Genomic DNA, 21,674 nt, shown 5'->3' with positions numbered 1-21,674 from the left:
TGATCTTTATGCAAATGAATGCAAAGGTCTGTCAGAAAGTGACCCCTGACACCCCCATGCTCTCCATTGTCTCACACATCCGTATTCTTTCCCAATATTTCAATGTGAATAAATGGAGTTCACATCCCTGACATAATAGAGTTCACATCCCTGACACATTTTTCAATTGAAAGAAAAGGAATAAATTAATAAAAATAAACATATTTTGTATTGTCTTGTGCAAAGTATTAAAAATATAACATTAATGAACCCATGCGTGGTAAACAATCAACCCCCCCACCCCTGATTTTTTATGACATTAAATAGCAGGGGGGAAAAAAGAACAAAAAGTCACAAGTAACTATAATAGTACCAATAAAAACTACCGATCAAAGTGCAAAAAATTACCTCTCAAACAGCCCCATAAAAAAAAATTAGAGGGTTCAAAAATGGCAATTTTTAAGTTTTTGTCCATGATGCCAAGTTATAAGACTGTAATATTACCTCTGTGTGCCGCAATGTCCCATTTTTATATGGAATCCATATCTGGAAGTACAGTAATGGTTTTGTTGTCTCTGACCTTTTTCAGCAATCCATGCAGTCTGAGGCAATATGTTATATGATTTCTAGGCTATGGCTATACTGCAGTGGATGGGGGGGGGGGGGCAGCAAGACGGAAGGGATTTACTGAAGTATTGCTATAATCTCTGATCACTGCACAGTGAAAATGTACTTAGGTGAGTTTGGTCAAAATCACTTGAGCACAAAGTTACACAGTTTTTGTGCGACAAATGTACAAACAAAACTTGTGTGCAAGCCTTGATAAATGTCTCACATTGTCTCTGGCGGCATGGAATGCTGGGAAAGGTCGAATACAACAGTAAAATATAAAGATTTTCACTACCGCACTTCTGGGTGTGGGTGCTGTGCATAAATTGGGACAAAGCGGCACACGCAGGTAATGAAAACATATTACACAGTATCATAACTTCGCATCATGGGCTGAAGAAAAACATTTTTTTTTTTTTTATCAACTGGCTCCAGAAAGTTAAACAGATTTGTAAATTACTTCTATTAAAAAATCTTAATCCTTCCAATAATTATCAGCTGCTGAAGTTGAGATGTTATTTTCTGTCTGGCAAAAGTGCTCTCTGCTGACATCTCTGCTTGTCTCGGGAACTGCACAGAGTAGAAGAGATTTTCTATGGGGATTTGCTTCTACTCTGGACAGTTCCCAAGACAGGTGTCATCAGAGAGCACTTAGACAGAAAAGAACAACTCAACTTTAGCAGCTTATAAGTACTTAAATGGATTAAGATTTTTTAATAGAAGTAATTTACACATCTGTTTAACTTTCTGGAGCCAGTTGGTATGTAAAAAAAAGTTTTTTCCTGCATAATTCCTTTAGCCTATTAAGGACCCAGGGCATACCTGTACGCGGGAGTCCTCTCCCGATCTATAACGCGGGGCCACGGCCGGGACCCGTGGCTAATAGCGCGCGGCATTGATCGCGCTGACGCGCGCTATTGACCCTTTAGACGCGGCGTTCAAAGTTGAACGCCACGTCTAAAATGAAAGTGAAACCATGCCGGTTAGCTCAGGGAGCTGTTCGGGATAGCCGCGGTGAAATCGCAGCATCCCGAACAGCTTGCAGGACAGCGGGAGGGCCCCTACCTGCCTCCTCGCTGTCCGATCGCCGAATTATCAGTGGTTTCCTATGAGAAACCGCCCCATAGGCGGAAAAATAAGAAAGTTATAGGGGTCAGAAGATGACAATTTTAAACGTATAAATTTTCCTGCATGTAGTTTTGATTTTTTCCAGAAGTACGACAAAATCAAACCTACAAAAGTAGGGTATCATTTTAACCATATAGACCTACAGAATAAAAAGAAGGTGCCATTTTTACCGAAAAATGTACTGTGCAGAAACGGAAGCCCCCAAAAGTTACAAAATGGCTTTTTTTTTTCTATTTTGTCTCACATTGATTTTTTTTTCCGTTTCGCCGTAGATTTTTGGGTAAAATGACTGATGTCATTACAAAGTAGAATTGGTGGCGCAAAAAATAAGCCATCATATGGATTTTTAGGTGAAAGATTGAAAGAGTTATGATTTTTTAAAGGTAAGGAAAAAAAAAAAGAAAATGCAAAAACGGAAAAACCCCGGGTCCTTAAGGGGTTAACCCCTTAAGGGCACGCGCTGTAAATGTACGGTGCTGCAGAGAGTTACTTTGCGCACAACGCCGTACATCTAAGGCACAGCTGGGAAGCGAGCGTTATGCACGGCGGGTCCTGGCGGCTGTAATGGCGGACATCAGCGATCGCGCTGATGTCTGCCATTAACCCCTGGGACGCTGTGATCAAAACAGATCACAGCATCTGTCACAGTGCGGCACTTAAAATAACTGAACTCATCTAAAGCACTGCCATGGGAATCAGATCATCCAAGATGGTGGACAGAGGTCCCCTAGCCTGCCTCCATCCGTCTCCCGGGGTCTTCTGCACTGATCTGCCTTCCAGCAGACCAGAGCAGAAGATCGCCGATAATACTGATCAGTGTTATGCCTATGCAGTGTAAAATAAATGTTAAAAAAAGTTTTAAAAAAAGTAAAAAAAAATGTGAAAAGCCCCTCCCCAATAATGTTTTAAATCACCCCTTTTCCCATTTTAATAAAAAAAACTTAAAAAACAATAAATAATAAACATATTTGGTATCGCCAAAAAAATATTTTTTGGGTTTACAATACATTTTAGGGTAAAATGAGTGATGGCATTACAAAGTACAACTAGTCACACAAAAATCAAGCCCTCATATGGGCCTGTGAATGGAAATATAAAAAAAGGCCAAAATGTCCTTAAGGGGTTAACCATTCAAGGATAGGGGATAAGATGTCTGATCGCGGGGGTCCCGCTGCTGGGCCTGCTGCAGCCCCTCGAGTCATCATCTCTATGGAGCTAAGTTTGCTCCATGGCTGATGACTCACGATACAGGGGCTGTCGGTTTGTTACTTCATGGCTCCTCCCCCTCATGACATCATGCCCGCCCCATTAATGCAAGTCTATGGGAGGGGGCCACATCACACCCCCTCCCATAGACTTGGATTAAGGGGGTGGGGCGTGACATCATGAGGGGGTGGAGCAATGATGTCACGTACTGATGGCCCCTGTGTGGTGGCCCAGTACGGGAGATGTTGCCCCATGCCCTTGCTGCCCTGTCAGGCAGGCTCCTTCAGTGTCCCCAGGGCCCCTTGCACCTGTTTCCCCCCTGTACATATGTTCTGCAGTGTATTGTATTATAAAATGTGTTGTATCTTTAAGAGTTATGTCATGTGATTGTTAGCCAGGAGGTACTGTATCAGTGACCAGGTGACCCCAAGAGTGACCTAAGGGCTCCCTGCTAGTCTCCCCCCATAGAAGCCCTGGATGGAGCTAGTGTGTGTGTGTGTCCAGAGTGTTGGAGACCTCAAAGTCCTGTCCTGCAGCCACCATCAAGTCAAGTAAGCTAAAGTCACTGCTTTATGAGTCAAGTCAAGTCAGTCCCTTGGCTAACCTGTATAGACTTTACCAACTGTCTACCCTCAGTAAAGCTACCATTATCCGTAACTTGGCATCGGAGTCTTTATTGCCCACATGCCTAGCCCAGGATCCAACGGTATACCTTCGGGTGGTTTTAGACTAAACCACGCCTTGGTGTCACGAATACAAGGGCTTAATGCCATCTGCCCTCATCACACCTTGCTACCACACCTGTATCGTGAGCCATCAGCCACGGAGCAAACCTAGCTCCGTAGAGCTGATAGCTCGGAGGGCTGCAGCAGGCCCATCAGCGGGACCCCCGCGATCAGACATCTTATCCCCTATCCTTGGATAAGTGATAAGATGTCTGGGGGCAGAATACCCCTTTAAGGACCAGGCCCATTTTAATTTTTTACTCCTCCCCTTTCTAAAAATCATAATGCTTTCAATTTTGCACCTAAAGACCCATATGAGGGCTTGTTTTTGCGTCACCAATTGTACATTGTAATGATATCAATCATTTCAAACCAGAAAATATATATTTGTGGGTGAAATTGAAAAAAAATAAAAAATGCCATTTTGTAACTTTTGGGGGCTTCCGTTTCTAGCAGTGCTTTTCGGTAAAAAACGACAACATATCTTTATTCTATAGGGCCATACGGCCACTAGGATACCTAATTTATTTAGGTTTTATTTCATTCTACTACTTTAAAAAAATTATAACTGCATGCACCAAAATTTGTATGTCTAAAATCTTCTGACCCCAATAAATGTATACAATTTTTTTTATTTTTCCGCATATGGGGCTATATGAGGGCTAATTTTTGCGCCATGATCTGTAGTTTTTATCCGTACCATTTTTGTTATGATGGGACTTTGATCGCTTGTGACCAATAATGCACAATTTTTGACTGTCTGGGTATTTTTTAACGTGTATGACATCAACCGTGCGGTTTAACTAACCTTATATTATAATAGTTTGGATATTTAAGCAAACAACGGTACCACATATATCATCCTAGAGCTACACTGAAATCTCTACCCACTTCACAATTTGATAGTGAGGATAGTGTCGGACGAATATACCAAAATCAAACGACTGGAAGAAATGTCCAAAAAGTTTAGAGACAGAGGTTACCCTGATCATATTCTCAAATCTTGCTCCAATACAAGGGATTTATCCCTCAGAAAATCTAATTCCAATTGTATTCCGTTCGTACATACCTTCCTCCCCTATGCATACAAAATACAGGGGATTATCCGTAAACACTGGCCCTTACTTCACAGAGCACACCCGAATGTTCCTGATTTCAAAGAACCTTTCCTAACTTGTTTTAAAAGACCACCCAATCTCCGTGATAGTCTGATCAGAGCCGACATTGGTAGCACCAGGGTTTCAAGACAAACTACACTCACTTCACCTAAACAAGGCACATTTCCATGCCTTCACTGTGTACAATGCAACAGCATTACTAAAGGCAACAAAGTATACCACCCTCTGTCGGGTAAACCATATCCTATTAAAGGTTTTTTACGTGTGATTCGTCATTTGTTGTCTTTCTCATCAAGTGCCCTTGCGGCCTCGGTTATGTTAGGGAGACCACCCAGCACACCCGAGACCGTATTTCCCAACATAAGTCTACAATCAGAAGGAAGAACACACTATTACCTATTCCCCATCATTTTATCACCGCAGGACACCCCATTGCGCAGTTACGCTTTCAGGTCCTCGAACATATCCCTAAACCACGTAGAGGTGGCAACTGAGTTAGCACCCTCAAAAAAAAAAAAAAAGGCGTATTGGATACATATATTGGATACATACGCTACAAACTTTGGAATCCCTTGGCCTCAACAGGGAATATGAGATTGCACAGTTGACATAGTATATAAATTCTTTTATGCCATACCAATAAACTGATTACCCTTTTTTTTCAGGCCACTTGAGATGCTGTGGAGGCCATTACTATCTTCCGACCACGATACCATCACTATCCTCTGACCACGGTATCCTTTTTCATGTCACGATTACCATTGTTCTTTCACCATATACATTCTACCTTCACTACTTTTATCTTCCCTCTCTACCCTATTTACAATTTTCTTACCACTTTCACTTTACTATTTTGTGCCCGCTCTACCCGTTCTTTTCGTCACTATTCCATTACTTATCCTAAATTTTCTTTCATCACTTTACCTTACATTTCCCTTTACTGTTACTCTATTCTTACACTTTATTCTTCACTCATTTGCCCGCCTGCCCCCCCCTTCTGCCCTTTTCCCCCCCTTTTCCTTCTTTCCTCACTATTCTCGCTTTTCTCTTCTTATTCCCTTTCCACTTCCCAACTACATCACACCATTTTGATGTCCATCCAAATTACCCTTATAATATTCCCATATTACTTCCATACGCTCCCTATTCATTTATTGAAGCAATATTGCATCCGCATTACGCCTACTTATTGCTATACCTTGTCAGCACAATATTGCATTTATACTACCCCCTCTCATTTACTATGCTATAATTCCATGAGCCATATTACACCTATGCCCAATTGTCCATTCATGCTCGATCCTGTCCGTTATCTATATCATCTCACTTTCTCCACTCTATTACTACACACCTGACACTATTCTTTTATTTCTTTGTTAATCTCTCCCTGTGCAGCACGTTCATTCTATGTATATCACTCTATCTTCTCCTCTTTATCGCTATCTCTGTGCCTCTCTCGGCATTTTCCTCTGGTCACATGATCCCCCGTGGAGCGCATACTGCGTTCCACGGGTATTCTTCCGACCACATGACTCTCTGTGGAACGCATCCTGCGTTCCATGTCTCTTTTTGCACCGTACATGCGCATCAAGCAAATTTTTCTCCTGGCCCCTTTCGAATGTGGAATCGACATACCGGAAGTGGGCTCCCGTCATGTCCGGTCGGGACGCTATTTCTAAACGGACCTCTTCACTACTATCCCTACACCACGCAATCGCTGTATCGCAGCACCGGCTTCCTATCTCCTGGCTATAGGCCATACTACTCCTGCCTCCGCAGCATTCTACAGGTGAGTACCACATATTGTTACCATATATTGTTACTATGCACATATGTCCCAGGCGGTCTTTTTCCTTATAATCCCACTACAGATGCCCTCAGGTTGCACAACCATACCGTCCATGTGGCTGCCCTTCTAAGAATCACTGTATGGATGTCCCTAATCTCATTAGATGTATTATGTGGCTGGTTCTCCTTGAAATCATGTGCCTGTTCCCTTGTGATTGAAAATTATTTTTTTCTCTCTTTAAACTTATGCTATACATCAATACCATGACTTATGGGACCATCGTTGTAATATATAAATATTGTTTTCTTTATATATGCACTATATTGCCTTACTCTCCTTATTGAAATGACATGATCCCTAAGAATGCTCCTGTTACACAAGTTATTTCATTATTTCTTTTTTCGATATTCAATTTATTTCATATTATTTTCTTTGATATTATCTCTGTGATACTATTTGTATGTCGCTAGGGTAAGACAGGATCACATTAATCCTCTTTTCAATGTATCATATATACCCACCATGATATCCATAGTTGCCTCCATAACAACTGCTTTCCTGATCCTTGTCTTCCTCTTAGGCCTATACAATTTTGTCGTTACAAATATTATTTTTGGTCTTTTTCTTATGACCTTATATTGATTTATTACAGATATCTGATGAAGATCCAGTGTTTGGATCGAAACGTCATATATATTTTCTGTTAGACTGCTACATTGTGGAATAAAAACTAAAATTCTGATTAACAAGAGTGCCGAATTTATTTTCACAATAGTAATCAGGATCCACCAGGTATGAAGCGTGCTCAGCTCGTGAGCACACTTTAAGCGTCGGTAATGGGACGAGGGCGTACAGGTACGCCCCTTGGTCATTAAGAGGTTAAACATACAACCCACTGATCACCTGCCACTTTTTGGCCATAGTATGGCCATGTTTACATGGCAGAATTTCCAAGGAGAATTCAGCGGAAATATTCTGCTCAGAGATTTTACTGCAGCAGAGTCCCATTGATTTGAATGGGATTCTGCTGCACCATGCACACGGTGGAAATATCTGCCGTGGAAATCCTGATTTCAGCGTCCACAGAAACAATGAACCTGTTTAATATTTCTGCGGATTGCGCTCGGAAATGCATTGCTGTCTTTGGAGATGGCTCATTTCTAAATGATCCTAGCGTTGGCGAAACATGCCGATTTCACGCCATGAATCAGGCCTTAAATCTCACTTGTAGCATGTCTTTTCAGTGCGAAGATTTATACATACTTGTTTTAGCCAAACATTAGTGGTCATCAGTTGATTTTTCTCATCCTGCAAGAGAATAATGTTTTATTTATTACCGTATCTGAAATTAAAAGCTTTCAATTTAAATATGAATAATGTTATATTAATGCATAAAATGCATGCACATTGCCAATACTCATTACTATTGAGCTATTTTAGGTACACAGAATAGAATGTCTTCTTATTTCTAGACACTGAGAAACAAATAACATAGTTGTGCTTTAAATTCACTCAGTAAACTGCCATTTTAACAAAGAAGGAAAAATCAAAGTGAATGTGAACAGTATATACAATATTAATGTAGGCATGTGAAGCTTTGAAGTGCAAAATATTCACCTGATAAAAACGTAACTAAAAAAGGCAGTGTTTCTGTGTGTTTACAAAAAAAAAACATGACAAGGTCTTTGAATCAGTCCATGTGATTGAAAACTACAGGTCCATGTTTGTTAGGCCTTGTTCACACGGTGGAATTTCCGAGCAGAATGCGCCGGAAAAATCCAGCTTGGCAATTCCACTGCATCAGAGTCCTATTGATTTCAATGAGATTCTGATGCACTGTGCGCATGGCAGAATTTCTGCAGCAGATGTTTCTTCATTTTGGTGTCTGTAGAAACAATGAGCAGCTTCTATGAAGACAAAGCATTTCCAAGTGGTCCTAGCACCGGTGGAACAAGCAAATATGCAGAATTCTGCCCATTTTCTGCCGTGTGAACATAGCCTTGGACCACGATTAAAATATAGAAGACGACGGATATCTGTAAGCGCTCATGCACACTACGGGATCTCCGCCTGGAGAATTTCCAAACGGAGAATCTGTGGGCAGTAGGAACTGTCAGAACAAGCCAGCACTTGGACCGCTCGGAAATGCTCTGTGGCTGCATAGACATGTTTGTTCTTATGGTGGAGTCTGGGATCCGGAAGTTCCGTGATGGAATATCTGTTAGGAATTCCATGATGCGAATCCCGTTGAAAACAATGGAAGGTTAAAAACAATGGGAGGTTGCTGCTCCGGACTTTGCACAGTAGAGTAGTAGTAGTAGTTTTATAGCAAAATTCCACTTGGAAAAGATGAAGTGGGAATAGGCCGTAACATGTTCTTATAAAAAGAGTCATAATAGGTACTGGAAAAAGGTACTGAAACTATACATACCACATCCACAAGCTGTGTAATAGCAAGGCCAAACTTTACTCTCACAGTGTCATTTAAGTGTTCAACTGGACGAACCCACTTCTGATAATCTTGCTGTTGAAATAAATATTTGAATAATCTGTCTTCACTTTTTGCTATAAATGATGGTTCTGAAATTCCTATGTTAAAAAAAAAAAAAAAAAACATTAAGTAGTAAAAGGTGATTAAAGGAGATCTGCAGTGTTAGACACTTATCCCATAAGTGTCTGATCGCGGATGGTCACGCCATGTAGGAGGCGTGTCAGCCACAGCATGATGCCGCAGCCAACACGCCCCCTCCATGTTTCTTTATGGGAGAGACAGAGATGCAGCGTTTGTGCATCCCTACCTCTTCCATAGAGCTTTATGCGGGGGGCTGTCGTTGACCTCAGTGAGGTTGACGACATGTGCGTTAGCCGTGCAGAGCCGCGGCAATGCCGGGTCCCAGTACGGAAGATTGCAGTCAGACCCCTTGCAATCAGACACTTATGCTCAATATGTTATTTATTGGAGCAGCCATATGGCTTGGCACAATTTTATGAATAATTCGGTCACAGGCACAGTATAATGGGTAATTCTCATTCATTGTTCTGGAAGTAGAATTTGGCACATGAAGTACTTCATGGGCACAACTGTGCAGGAATAGTTGTCATTGTGTAATAGCATGTCATCCTAGTGTGCGGACAGTCTGTTGTAAGCACTACTATTTAGAACAAACCAGGGGCACCAGTCATATGACTTGTTATGGACACCCAGGCTGAAAACCCAAGAGCGTCTCTAAGTTATTACTTTGGTTGGTTTTGGGAGTTTAGTCAGGATAATAAGGGGCTACAGTCTTTGTATTCTCCAAAGGAAGTTGTGTATTTTTTCCAGTCTGACCACAGTGATCTCAATCTGTATAGCTTTCTAGTGCCAGTTGATTTGAAAAAAAAAAAATTTCCACTGAAGTACACCTTTAACCCCTTAACGACCAAGGACGTAAATGTACGTCCGGGTGTGGTGGTACTTAGCGCGGCTGAACGCAGGTAATGGCGATCACTCGGATGTCTGTCATTAACCCCTCAGATGCCGTGATCAATACAGAATGGCGTTCCAATCATCCAGAACGGTGCATGGAGGTCCTCTCACCTGCCTCCGCCACCTTCCACGGGTCTTCTGCTCTGGTCTGAGATCGAGCAGACCAGAGCAGAAGATGACCGATAACACTGATCAGTGCTATGCCCTCTGCATAGCAATGAACAGTATTAAAATTCAAAGGATTGCTACAAAATAGTCCCCTATGGGGACTATTAAAGTGTAAAAAAAAAAAGTAAAAAAATGTAAAAAAATAAAAAAAGTTAAAAATCCCCTCCCCAATAAAAATTTTAAATGTCCTTTTTTTCCCATTTCACCCCCATAAAGTGTAAAAACTAATTATTAATACACATATTTGGTATTGCCGCTTGTGTAAATGTCTGAACTATTAAAATATAATGCTATTGATCCCATATGGTGAACGGCGTTAACGTAAAAAAAAAAAAAAAAGAGCAAAATTGCAGCTTTTTTGTCACATTTTATTAAAAAAATAATAATAATAAAAATGAATAAAAGTTTCATATACACAAATGTGGTATCAATAAAAAGTACAGATCATACCGCCGCTTATATAGAAGAATAAAAAAGTTGTAGGTCATCAAAATAGAGGGATTATAAACTTACTAATTTGGTTAAAAAGTTTGTGATTTTTTTTTTAAGCGCAACAATAATAGAACAGTATGTAATCATGGGTATCATTTTAATTGTATTGACCCAGAGAATAAAAAACACATGTCATTTTTACTGTTAATTGTATGGCATGATAATGAAACCTTCCAAAATTAGCAAAATTGCGGTTTTCTTTTTAATTTCCCCAAACAAATAGTATTTTTTTGGTTGCGCCTTACATTTTATGGTAAATTGAGTGATCTCATTATATAGGAGAACTGGTCGCACAAAAAACAAGCCCTCATGCTAGTCTGTGGATTAAAATATAAAAGAGTTACGATTTTTAGAAGAGGCAGAGGAAAAAACGAAAATGCAAAAATAAAATTGGCCTTGTCCTTAAAGCGTACCCATCAGTTCCAACAAAAAAACTTTTTTTCAAATATATCATTCATATTATTTTTATGTGTCTAGCACCTTTATTTATTTTTTTTACACTTTTTATTTAGCTCACTAGTCTGAATTCCTCTCAAAGGGAGGGGGTGTGGCCTCACTGTGCAGGTCTCCGCCCCCTCCTTCAGTATGCTGTCTGCTCACATCTCCCCTAGCATTAGCAAAACTACAACTCCCAGCTTGTCCTCACTGACAGTAGCGGGACACAAGCTGACTGTGGGAGGATTTTTCCTCCAGGTGTGAGCCCTGCACTCACATCTGTCAATCAAGGAAGTGTGTCCATGATGTAAGTGATGACACATGGACACAGCAGGACTAGTATATGTCCAAGCAGGCAGGGGGGCAGTTGTTTGATTGTCTTTTACAGTATGAAATACTGAATATTTTCTAATGAAAGCAATTGCAAAACCTATTGGTTTACAACATATCAAAAGTTTTTGTATCTGACAGTGCCCATTTAAGATCAAAATGGGCTTGGTCCTTAAGGGGTTAAGGACAAGTGCCATAAATTTATTGTTCCTGTGACACTCCATTCACACAGGAACTGCCCCACTGCCAATCACTGGCTAAGGCAGGACACTGCTGTGGTCAGTGATTGGATAAGCAGAGCAGTCCCTGTAGGGACAACGTGTTACAGGAACAAGGGAGAAGCACTGATGAGCTGGGGCAGTGATTTGTCCTAACAGTAGCCTTCAGGAAGCATGTGAGGTTAGTATCACTTCTTTTTATTTTTACAGGTAAGATCTTGCATGGAGCCCCCGACCAATGGGGATTGACAGTTATTTTGTGTTTCTTCCATTTGCGAATAATCGCACCCACTGTTGTAAACTTCTCACCAAGTTGATTGCCTATGGTCTTGTAGCTCATTCCAGCCTTGTGTAGGTCTACAATCTTATCCCTGACATTCATGGACATCTTTTTGGTCTTGGCCATGGAGGAGAGTTTGGATTAGTTCAGATTAGTAGCGCCCACTTTAAAAGAGTGCTCCTAATCTCAGCTCTTTACCTGTATAAAGACACCTGGGAGCCAGAAAACTTGCTTATTGACAGGGAATCAAAGTAAAATACTTATTTGAAAATCGTTTTTCTGCATTTTTTGTTGTTATTCTGTCTCAGAACCGACCAATATTATAGACAGATGATTTCTTTGTCAGAGACCCTACAGTACAAACTCAGTACAAATACTCTTTCCTTCCATTGTATGTAAAAAAAATATATATATCCCTGGACACTCCTTTAAACGGGGACTCCAAAGGATAGGGGATAAGATGTTTCCAATGGAGTACCCATTTAAAGGGGTACTCCGCCCCTAGACATCTTATCCCCTATCCAAAGGATAGGGGATAAGATGTCAGATCACCGCGGTCCCGCTGCTGGGGAGCCCGGGGATCACCGCTGCGGCACCCCGCTGACATTACTGCACAGAGCCAGTACGCTCTGCACATAATGAATTAAATAAAATTAAATAAATTAAAGAGAAAGATATATTTCTGTGATATTGTAATACTATTTTCTCTACATATATATACTTACGGATGTGCATAAAAAAAGTATATGATATACAAATGTACAAACGTCTTAATCAATGTGCCTGGTGAGTACCGTATATCCTCGAGTATAAGCCGACCCGAATATAAGCCAAGGACCCTAATTTTACCCCAAAAACCCAGGAAAAGTTATTGACTCGACTATAAGCCTAGGGTGGGAAATAGATCATCCCCCATGTAATCATCCAGACCCTCGTCATCATCACCCCCTGTCAATCCCTTCATCAGTGGTCTTCAACCTGCGGACCTCCAGATGTTACAAAACTACAACTCCCAGCATGCCTGGACAGCCATCAGTAGTATTAGTGTAGTTGCAGTTTTGAAACCTCTGGAGGTCTGCAGGTTGAAGACCACTGCCGCCTTCATCATCATCCAGCCCCCCCCCCCCCCCTTTTGTTTTGTACTCACCTCCCCTCGGCGGAAAATTAGGGTGAGCCGGTCTGGGCCATCTATACAGCATGGACCGTCCGGTGGGGATGGTTAGTTGTTGCGGGCTGTCCATTTTCACCGGGGGGGGGCCTCTTCTCCGTGCTTTGGGCCTGGACTATTGACGTTGCCTTGACAACGACGCACAGGGACGTTGCGCATGAACGTCCCTGTGTGTCGTCATCAAGGCAACCTCACTACTCTGGGGCCAGGCCCAAAGCGCGGAGAAGAGGCCCCCCCGGTGAAAATGGACAGCCCGCAACAACTAACCATCCACACCAGACGGTCCATGCTGTATAGATGGCCCGGACCAGCTCACCCTAACTTCCCGCCGAGGGGAATTGAGTACTAAACAAAGGGGGGGGGGCTAAATGATGATGAAGGCCGCAGTGGTCTTCAACCTGCGGACCTCCAGAGGTTTCAAAACTACAACACCCAGGATGCTGGGAGTTGTAGTTTTGCAACATCTGGAGATCCGCAGGTTGAAGACCACTGATGAAGGGATTGACAGGCAGAGAGTTCACTCTAGTATAAGCCGAGGGGGGCAAAATCGTGCTGAAAAACTCGGCTTATACTCGAGTATATACGGTAAGCCAGCAACGAAACTTGTGTGGACACAGAAATCAGCAAAACATAGAACAGCAGGGAGCACTACCACAGACATCTTCTCTATAATATCTAATAACAGAAATAGATTTTTAATTAAATGAATTGGTATGGATTTACTAAATACATTTTTTGTGGGATATCCCCTTTAAGAGATTAGGTATTCGGCAATATTTATTTATTCAAGTACTTCAAGGTGCATCAGTCTCCTTGTTCTGTGCAGTGCCAAATATTAAGACACATCACACCCTCTGCTGATGAATCTAATGTAGTTTCTGTCACTTTCCTATGTGGCGTTGTGCTAGGTGGGACTTTGTAGCTCAACCATCTTTGTTGATTTTGGAAAAGCTTCCTCAGGGTTTATAATAGACAGCGAATGCCAGCTGATCAGCATGAAGTACATGTTTCTAGTTACTGACGTCTGGCTACCAGTATTATAACCAACCTTGTCAGCCATCGTTTACAGAAGAGTAATTATAAATGCAATGCTTTTAATTAAGAAGGAAAAGCAAGTGCACTTCTAGCAGGATACATGGATACATTTACTGTGTTATCATTTGCTGGCCTGCTGTTTGTGATTGGCTTCATTTTAATATTGATTCTGGGGATATTTAGCAGCTAAGCTGTCACAAGTGATTCTGTTGGTTGTGTTCAAAGGTCTCTCTCCATTTAACATAATTATTAAAAAAAACTAATTGGATATGTATACACCGGAAGACCGGTATTGGATGCATATAATACAGACGCATTTGCAAATCTTGTGGGTATAGTGATCTGAACTCAAAGTATCATACTCAACAATGCCTTGTGTGAAATTGGATTTAAGAACATGTCTGACATAAGAGTTTGTGGCAATCCCCAGTGGGGGGGGGGGAGCTTGTTTTTGGTAAAATGATGGTAATTTTTGATGCCACCTTTCATTTTACCAGTAAATATAATGATAAATGCCATTCACTTTGTGGTAGAGACTGACATGTAACTTTTACATTTTTTTTTTAATTTTTTTAAATTTTTTTTGGGGGGGGGAGCTGTATTTTTTGTAGGTACCACTGGGGTTAAATTTGATTGCTTTTCATTCTATGTTATCTAGAATGCGAAATGACCAAAAAACAGTGATTCTGGCATATTATTTTTTCAATTTATAAAATTCACTGTTCAGGATAAAAATATATGTTAAAAGAAGCTCAGACATACACATTCGGAGTTAGAGCTAATCCTTTCTTGCCTGATCCCTTAAAAGAGCTATAGTAGCACAGATTGCTAAAAAATTTAAAAATGGCTACGACAGAAAGGTGTCAGAACCCATAGTAAATCACAGTTGTGTATGGGGCTACATAGCCACAGAGCTGCCGGAGTACCCATGCTGGCTCCTATCCACTTCCTAAACATGCTTACAATGGACAAGATAGTATAACAACTTGTCCATTGCTGTGATCATGTTGACTTTTTCACATCATGTGATAAAAGAAATCTGGACGAGGCCTTGTAAGGATTTGGGCAATATTCTGCTGGGAAACTTTGAGTTTTGTCATTAATGTGTTCAGTTGACCCACATCGTTTACCACCTTGGGTTAATGGTATCCCATAAGTGAAGCAGCCTTTTTCAGCAGGATAATGCATATGGCCACACTGCAACAATTGTTTAGGAATAGTTTAAAGTCATGACAATGTCTTCAAGGTATTTTTGTGACCTTAAATTCTCCAGATCTTGATCCCAAATTCGTGACATGTGCTGGCAAAACAAGTCCAATCCATGGATGCCTTATAACTTAAAGAACTTACACTACTTAAAGGATTTTCTACTAACACCTACCTGCCAAATAATATGGTAATCCATGAATCGATAAGTAAATGCTGTTTTGGTTGCATGATGGGAACCTACACAATGTTAGCAGGTAGTTGTAATGTTATGGCTGATCAGTGTATGCTAGCATAACCTTTGCTGGAAGAGTGGCGGAAAAATCGAAATCCCTGCATTTACTGAAGTTCACTGGCAAAGTATAGAATGTATAGTAATGGCTACAAAGTGTTGAGTTCTATTTTTTTATTGCCTTCGGATGACCTTGCCTTGCTGCAAGAGTGGTTTTGCCTGTTGAGATCATTGTAGAAAAAATGACACTTTACTGGCACTTACTGGGTCAGGAGATGGAGTGAAATGATGGCAGATAAGTCCAGATGTAGATGAACAGCATTCTTTTATTGCAGTTGACAATGCGTCTTGAGGGGGTCTGCACCCCTCTTCCTCAGGTCAGGGAGCAAGCCAAAGTTACGGTTTAATGACTGTTCTGATTAGTACAATTTATCTATATATATAAAACTCAACGTGTGTGTGTGTGTATGTATTTATGTGTGTATGTTCCAGCATCACGTCCAAACGACTAAAGATATTAACATGAAACTTGGCCACATGTTACTTATATGTCAACAACAAACATAGGATAGGTGATTTAACCCTTACTCACCCCCATTTGCCAGGGGCGGGGTTTATATTTACAGTCCCATACAAGTCAATGGGAAATATATTTTACTGCATAACTTCCAAATGGCTGGAGATATTTCGATAATACTTGGTCACATGTTACTTATATATCCACTTAAAATATAGGAAAGTTAATTTAACCCTTAACTACCCCCATTTGTGAGGGTCGGGGTTTTTGTTTAAAGTCCCATGCAAATCAATGGGAAATGTATGTTCCCACATAACTACGGCTGGAGATATTTCAATAACTTGTACACATATCACGGGTCGGGAAAGGAGGTCGGGATAGGAGGACGGGATAGGAGGATGGGATAGGAGGACGGGATAGGAGGACTGGATAGGAGGACGGGATAGGAGGACGCGATAGGAGGACCGGGATAGGAGGACGCGATAGGAGGACCAGGATAGGAGGTCGGGATAGGAGGTCAGGATAGAAGGACGGGATAGGAGGACAGGATAGTAGGTCAGGATAGGAGGATGGGATAGGAGGACGCGATAGGAGGACCTGATAGGAGGACGGGGATAGAAGGTCGCGATAGGAGGACGGAATAGGAGAATGGGATAGGAGGTCGGGATAGGAGGTCGAGATAGGAGGTCGGGATAGGAGGTCAGGATAGGAGGACCCGATAGGAGGACCGGGATAGGAGGTCGGGATAGGAGGTCGGGATAGGAGGTCGAGATAGGAGGACGGGATAGGAGGACGGGATAGGAGGTCGAGAAAGGAGGACGGGATAGGAGGTCAAGATAGGAGGACGGGATAGGAGGTCGTGAAAGGAGGACGGGATAGGAGGTCGTGATAGGAGGACGGGAGAGAAGGACGGGATTGGAGGACGGGATAGGAGGTCGGGATAGGAGGTCGGGATAGGAGGTCGGGATAGGTGGATGGGACAGGAGGTCGGGATAGGAGGATGGAAAAGGAAGACGGGAAAGGAGGACGGGAAAGGAGGACGGGAATGGAGGATGGGAAAGGAGGACGGGATAGGAGGATGGGATAGGAGGACGGGATAGGCGGACAGGATAGGCAGAGGGGATAGGAGGATGGGAAAGGAGGACGGGAAAGGAGGTCGAGATAGGAGGACGGGAAAGGAGGTCGAGATAGGATGACGGGAAAGGAGGACGGGAAAGGAGGACGGGATAGGAGGACGGGATAGGAGGACAGGATAGAAGGTCAGGATAGGAGGTCAAGATACGATGACGGGATAGGAGGTAGGGATATGACAACTATATATGAGGATGGGATATGAAGTCAAAAGCTTCCTCCTCTGTTTATTTTCCTCCTCAACAAGGATTAGGAAGGAAAAACCGGGCAACGTCGGATACTCAGCTTGTATTATATAGAGATAGGGCCTTTTAAGTAGCAGGCTAGCAATAATGGTCTTTTCATTCTGCAACTTATTTCATAATTTTATATCACTCAGTTTGACATACAATCCATAGCTGACAACTTATAGGTAAACAAATTCTGTTTATTTTTTCCATGTGTCTATATCATCCTCAACATCATCCGCCTATTTTGTCTTTTTCTCAAGTCTCTGTGATTATTTTTAGACAAGTTTCTATTCTCTGCGATCAGATAACTGTGACCGAAAATGGGAATTGTCCAGCAACTAACCACATAGCCTCAATTGTATAAAACCTCAACCTTTTGTGAATAAAGAAGGAACTCTTGAAATGGCAGATCCTCAACTGGACGGTGCTCCCTGTTCTCAGAATGCACAGGATTAAACAAGCAAGGAAAATAAAAGCTAATGCAGAGAAACTGAAAACATGCAACGTGAGATACAAACTGACTGCGTATTTATGTGCAGCTGAGAAGGGCGTGGATGCTGAGATCAGATGTCATTGGCTCTATGTTCAGGCCCACTTATAGGCCCCAGCATCATCACAGCAACACATCATGGTTCGTCGAGCACAAGAAAACCCTTAAGTCAGAACCAGATCCTACTCATTACAATTAATTTTCATCTTTCTATTCTGTGTGGTGGTTGCTTCCAATGATGGCTCTTAACTGTATTGTATTATTATATATTACTTACCTAAAAAATCAGAAGTCAATTGGAGCTGTAAACTGCATGTTCTGAATTTTTTTTTTAGGGGATTTGTCCATGTGATCCAACCCTAATACATGGCCTGCTTGTATTCCTCAGAGAGAGAACAGCTGCTTGTCTGTTTCTCTCCAATCTGACTTACGCATTTACGCTTTTAAAGTGAAGTTCCCAAGTAGAAGCCACATCTTCTATCATGCCCAAATTTTCTTATACATTTTTTTTAACAAGGGTTGTTCTCATGTGATAATCCCTTAATATTATACAATGATGAATGCAGTATACCACATATATTCATACTTCTGCACATAAAACTCCTACTTGTATAATAGTATTCGAAGAGTAATCTTTAAGTACATATATCTGTGTGCACTGAAGACTGTGTTACTGTGCAACATAATGACAGAAGTGTAGCACATGTTTATGGAAATTAGGCACATGTACAATAAATTGCTGCAATTCACCCAAAAAGTAATGCCAATTAATGCCATTCACTTGTTACAGCAATAAAGAGCTGCCGATGACTTCATTACATCACAGACAGAATAGTATACATTACAACATAATGAATTCAACAATTACACTCCTCACATAGATTAGGTGTGATTTACATGCCTCATACAAACATGGGACATTCTATTTCTTATGTTTTACCTAAATTCTTCTGACACAGTGAACATCAATATGCAGTAATTGGATTGGCAAATCAATAATAAATTACACAATGCATTGCTGCTGTTTACTAAAGCTGTAATTTATCCCAGGAACTTAAGCCATTTCTTGTGCCTGCAGAGCAGAAGTTATTAATGTCTCTGCAGTGGGAACTACCTACGTATGCAGAAATTACTATGCCAGAAATAAAACTGGCCTCTTTTCAATAAGGAAAATTTATTGTGCAACCTAAAGTCTTTTTCACTTGGCCATAATATCGTTGCTTTTTAGCGACTTTATTACAACCCAAAAAATAAATCTCCGGCAGTTCTATAGAACCGAGCCTAGAACACCATAATATTTTATGATCTTAGTTTGATTGAGTAAAACTTTAATGGGTCCATGAATTGCTGCAAAATATTGGACCATAAAATTCTGCTAAATTGCAGCGGTGTTATTAAGGGGATTTTTTAAAGTCACTTTATTGTCTTTTTGCCATTATGTAAGTATTTTTGCCTACTTATTTACTAAAAAATCTTTTTACATATAGTATAGGTTTTCTGGTTTGATGTGTGTATATTTACACCACCGCAGCAGTGAAGCAGACCTGTGATTTTTTTTTACTTCTTTTTTTTATTTTTAAAGCATGCATCATAAATATGACATATCCGTCTGCGCCATGCCTACTCTGCTAGACAAAATGTAAAACTGACGAGCATAGCACGAAAATGGCGCACAGCCTTCTTAAATTTTATTAATACATGATAAGACACACAAAAAAAATATAAAAATATACCACAAAACTGGGGCAACCACAACTATATATCCACCACTCACTGTTTAGACATACTTTACATACATAAAAGCAGTTTGAGATATTTTTTAGGTATCCTATAATGCATCAATCCTTATGTGACGTACGTAAAACAGAAATTTTGGTTACACAAAAGTGTTGCGTATTCATTGTTGTAAAGGAAATGATATGCATATATTATGTATAGACTATAAGGGTGCATTCCCACGTGGCGTATTTTGCTGCGTATTTGCTGCGTATTTGCTGCGTATTTGGTGCTGCGTATTTTCCTACCCATTGACTTCAACAGGGAAAATAAAACACGCAGCAGCAAATACGCAGCAAATACGCCGTGTGGGAACGTACCCTAAGACAGTTTTATGTGCACGACCCATAATGTGATTAAGCGCATTGCCAACTGTATATTTCCATCCAATCTAATGTTAACAAAACAAATCATTTTCTATATAAACTGTTATGTAATAAATATAAATAATATGACTATAAAGTCTGAAAAAAATACTACTGTTTATACATAATGAAAACTTCTGTAAATATTTATAAACGATGAAAATGTAACTAAGCAAATAAAAATTATAGCAACAACAAAAGGAATTGGTAATAAAGTATTACAGGGCGTAAAGGCTACACCTTGTATATTGTTTACGACATGCTGAATCAGTTCTCACCAGCACATGCTAGACATATGGATCACATCTGAAGTGCTTCTACATCACTATTTATATTATTATTATTCTTACCAGTTCATTTTCAGCATGGGAATTTAATAGGATTGGACTCTAATAGCCATTGACTGATGCCATGCTGTATGTGTCATAGGCAATATTGCAATACGATGACCACAACGTCTAAAACACAAAGGTTAAAACTGACTTACCAAAAGCTTTTTTCAGATTCCAAATGCAAAAGAATAGCCAAATAAGGCACTTTCCACTCCCAGTCATGTTCGTACATGAAAGAGTCCTTTTGTAGAACAGAAGAATAGGGCTGACTGCGATGTTCGCCTCTTGCTGATAGGTACAGGAGATGTTCATACACCTAGTATTTGCACTAAGACCTCAGCATCAACCATTGTGAGGTGTCAGAATATACCGAATTCAAATCTGTTCTTATAGATAACAAGTGTAAAATAATTTTCCCTGCCATGCATGAGCTAGTGAAACCAGCTGTGGCTGCCGTCTGCTAAATTCATTATGTGTCAATAAATGCAGGAGGATAAGGGGGATGGGATTAGATGCTCTTTGCGTCTGCTATGGTAGCTCAGGAGGCACATTTTTTTTCTCTCAGGCTTTAAATCTTTCGGAGGAAGAGAGCAGAGAATAGGACCATACATATTACAAGGCTGGCTTGCAATAAATTCCAAGGCTACTAGAATGGGGCCTGGTTTTACAACCCATTAATTCTTAATGAAATACGGGCTTCATTTCTTTCATTCACTTTCCACTACAAAATACATACTGTATATACTCGAGTATAAGCCGAGTTTTTCAGCATGAAAACACCCCCTTAGGCTTATACTCGAGTGAACTCTCCGCCTGTCAATCTCTTATCAGTGGTCTTCAACCTGCGGACCTCCAGATGTTTCAAAACTACAACCTTCAGCATGCCCGGACAGCCATCGGCAGTTTTGAAACATCTGGAGGTCTGCAGGTTGAGGACCACTGCCGGGCCTTCGTCATCATCCAGACCCCCCTTTAGTTTTCTACTCACCTCCCCTCGGTGGGAAGGAAGGGTGAGCTGGTCCGGGCCATCTATGCTGCAGGGACCGTCAGGTGGGGAGGGTTAGTCGTTCCGGGCTGTCCATTTTCACCAGAAGGCCCTCTTCTCTGCTATGGGCCGGCCCAGGACTAGTGACGTTGCCTTGATGCCGACGCACAGGGACGTCCGTACACAGTAGGTGTCCCTGCGCGTGAACCTCCCTGTGCGTCGTCGTCAAGGCAACATCACTAGTCCGGGGCCAGCACGGAGTGG

The 21,674-nt window shown here is 41.2% G+C and overlaps 2 protein-coding genes across 4 annotated transcripts in view; one reads left to right on the top strand and one right to left on the bottom strand.

Annotated features, from left to right (window-relative positions):
* LOC130368631 (olfactory receptor 1019-like) overlaps window positions 1-7,811 on the top strand; it is a 51,604-nt gene extending 43,793 nt beyond the window's left edge. The window contains exons 2-4 of one of the 3 annotated variants that reach the window (XM_056572570.1): window positions 5,431-5,499; window positions 6,637-6,692; window positions 7,207-7,811. In XM_056572570.1, the coding sequence (XP_056428545.1) occupies window positions 5,431-5,439 (9 nt within the window). In that variant the 3' untranslated portion in view covers window positions 5,440-5,499; window positions 6,637-6,692; window positions 7,207-7,811. Of the gene's footprint in view, window positions 1-3,091; window positions 6,555-6,636 lie in introns of those variants that run through there. The other 2 variants (XM_056572571.1, XR_008892525.1) reach the window with 2 other exon arrangements.
* The window catches only part of LOC130368629 (neuronal acetylcholine receptor subunit alpha-5-like), a 47,267-nt gene extending 26,336 nt beyond the window's left edge, over window positions 1-20,931 (bottom strand). The window contains exons 1-3 of the mRNA XM_056572568.1: window positions 20,581-20,931; window positions 8,986-9,143; window positions 7,818-7,862 (exon numbers count right to left, since the gene is read on the bottom strand). Coding sequence (XP_056428543.1) covers window positions 7,818-7,862; window positions 8,986-9,143; window positions 20,581-20,737 — 360 coding nt within the window. The 5' untranslated portion in view covers window positions 20,738-20,931. The remainder of the gene's footprint in view (window positions 1-7,817; window positions 7,863-8,985; window positions 9,144-20,580) is intronic.
* Window positions 20,932-21,674: the final 743 nt, after the last annotated feature.

This window comes from Hyla sarda, chromosome 4 (assembly GCF_029499605.1).
Source record: "Hyla sarda isolate aHylSar1 chromosome 4, aHylSar1.hap1, whole genome shotgun sequence".
In the NCBI taxonomy this organism is placed as follows: domain Eukaryota; kingdom Metazoa; phylum Chordata; class Amphibia; order Anura; family Hylidae; genus Hyla; species Hyla sarda.
This window is presented reverse-complemented; position numbering and strand designations above follow the sequence as displayed.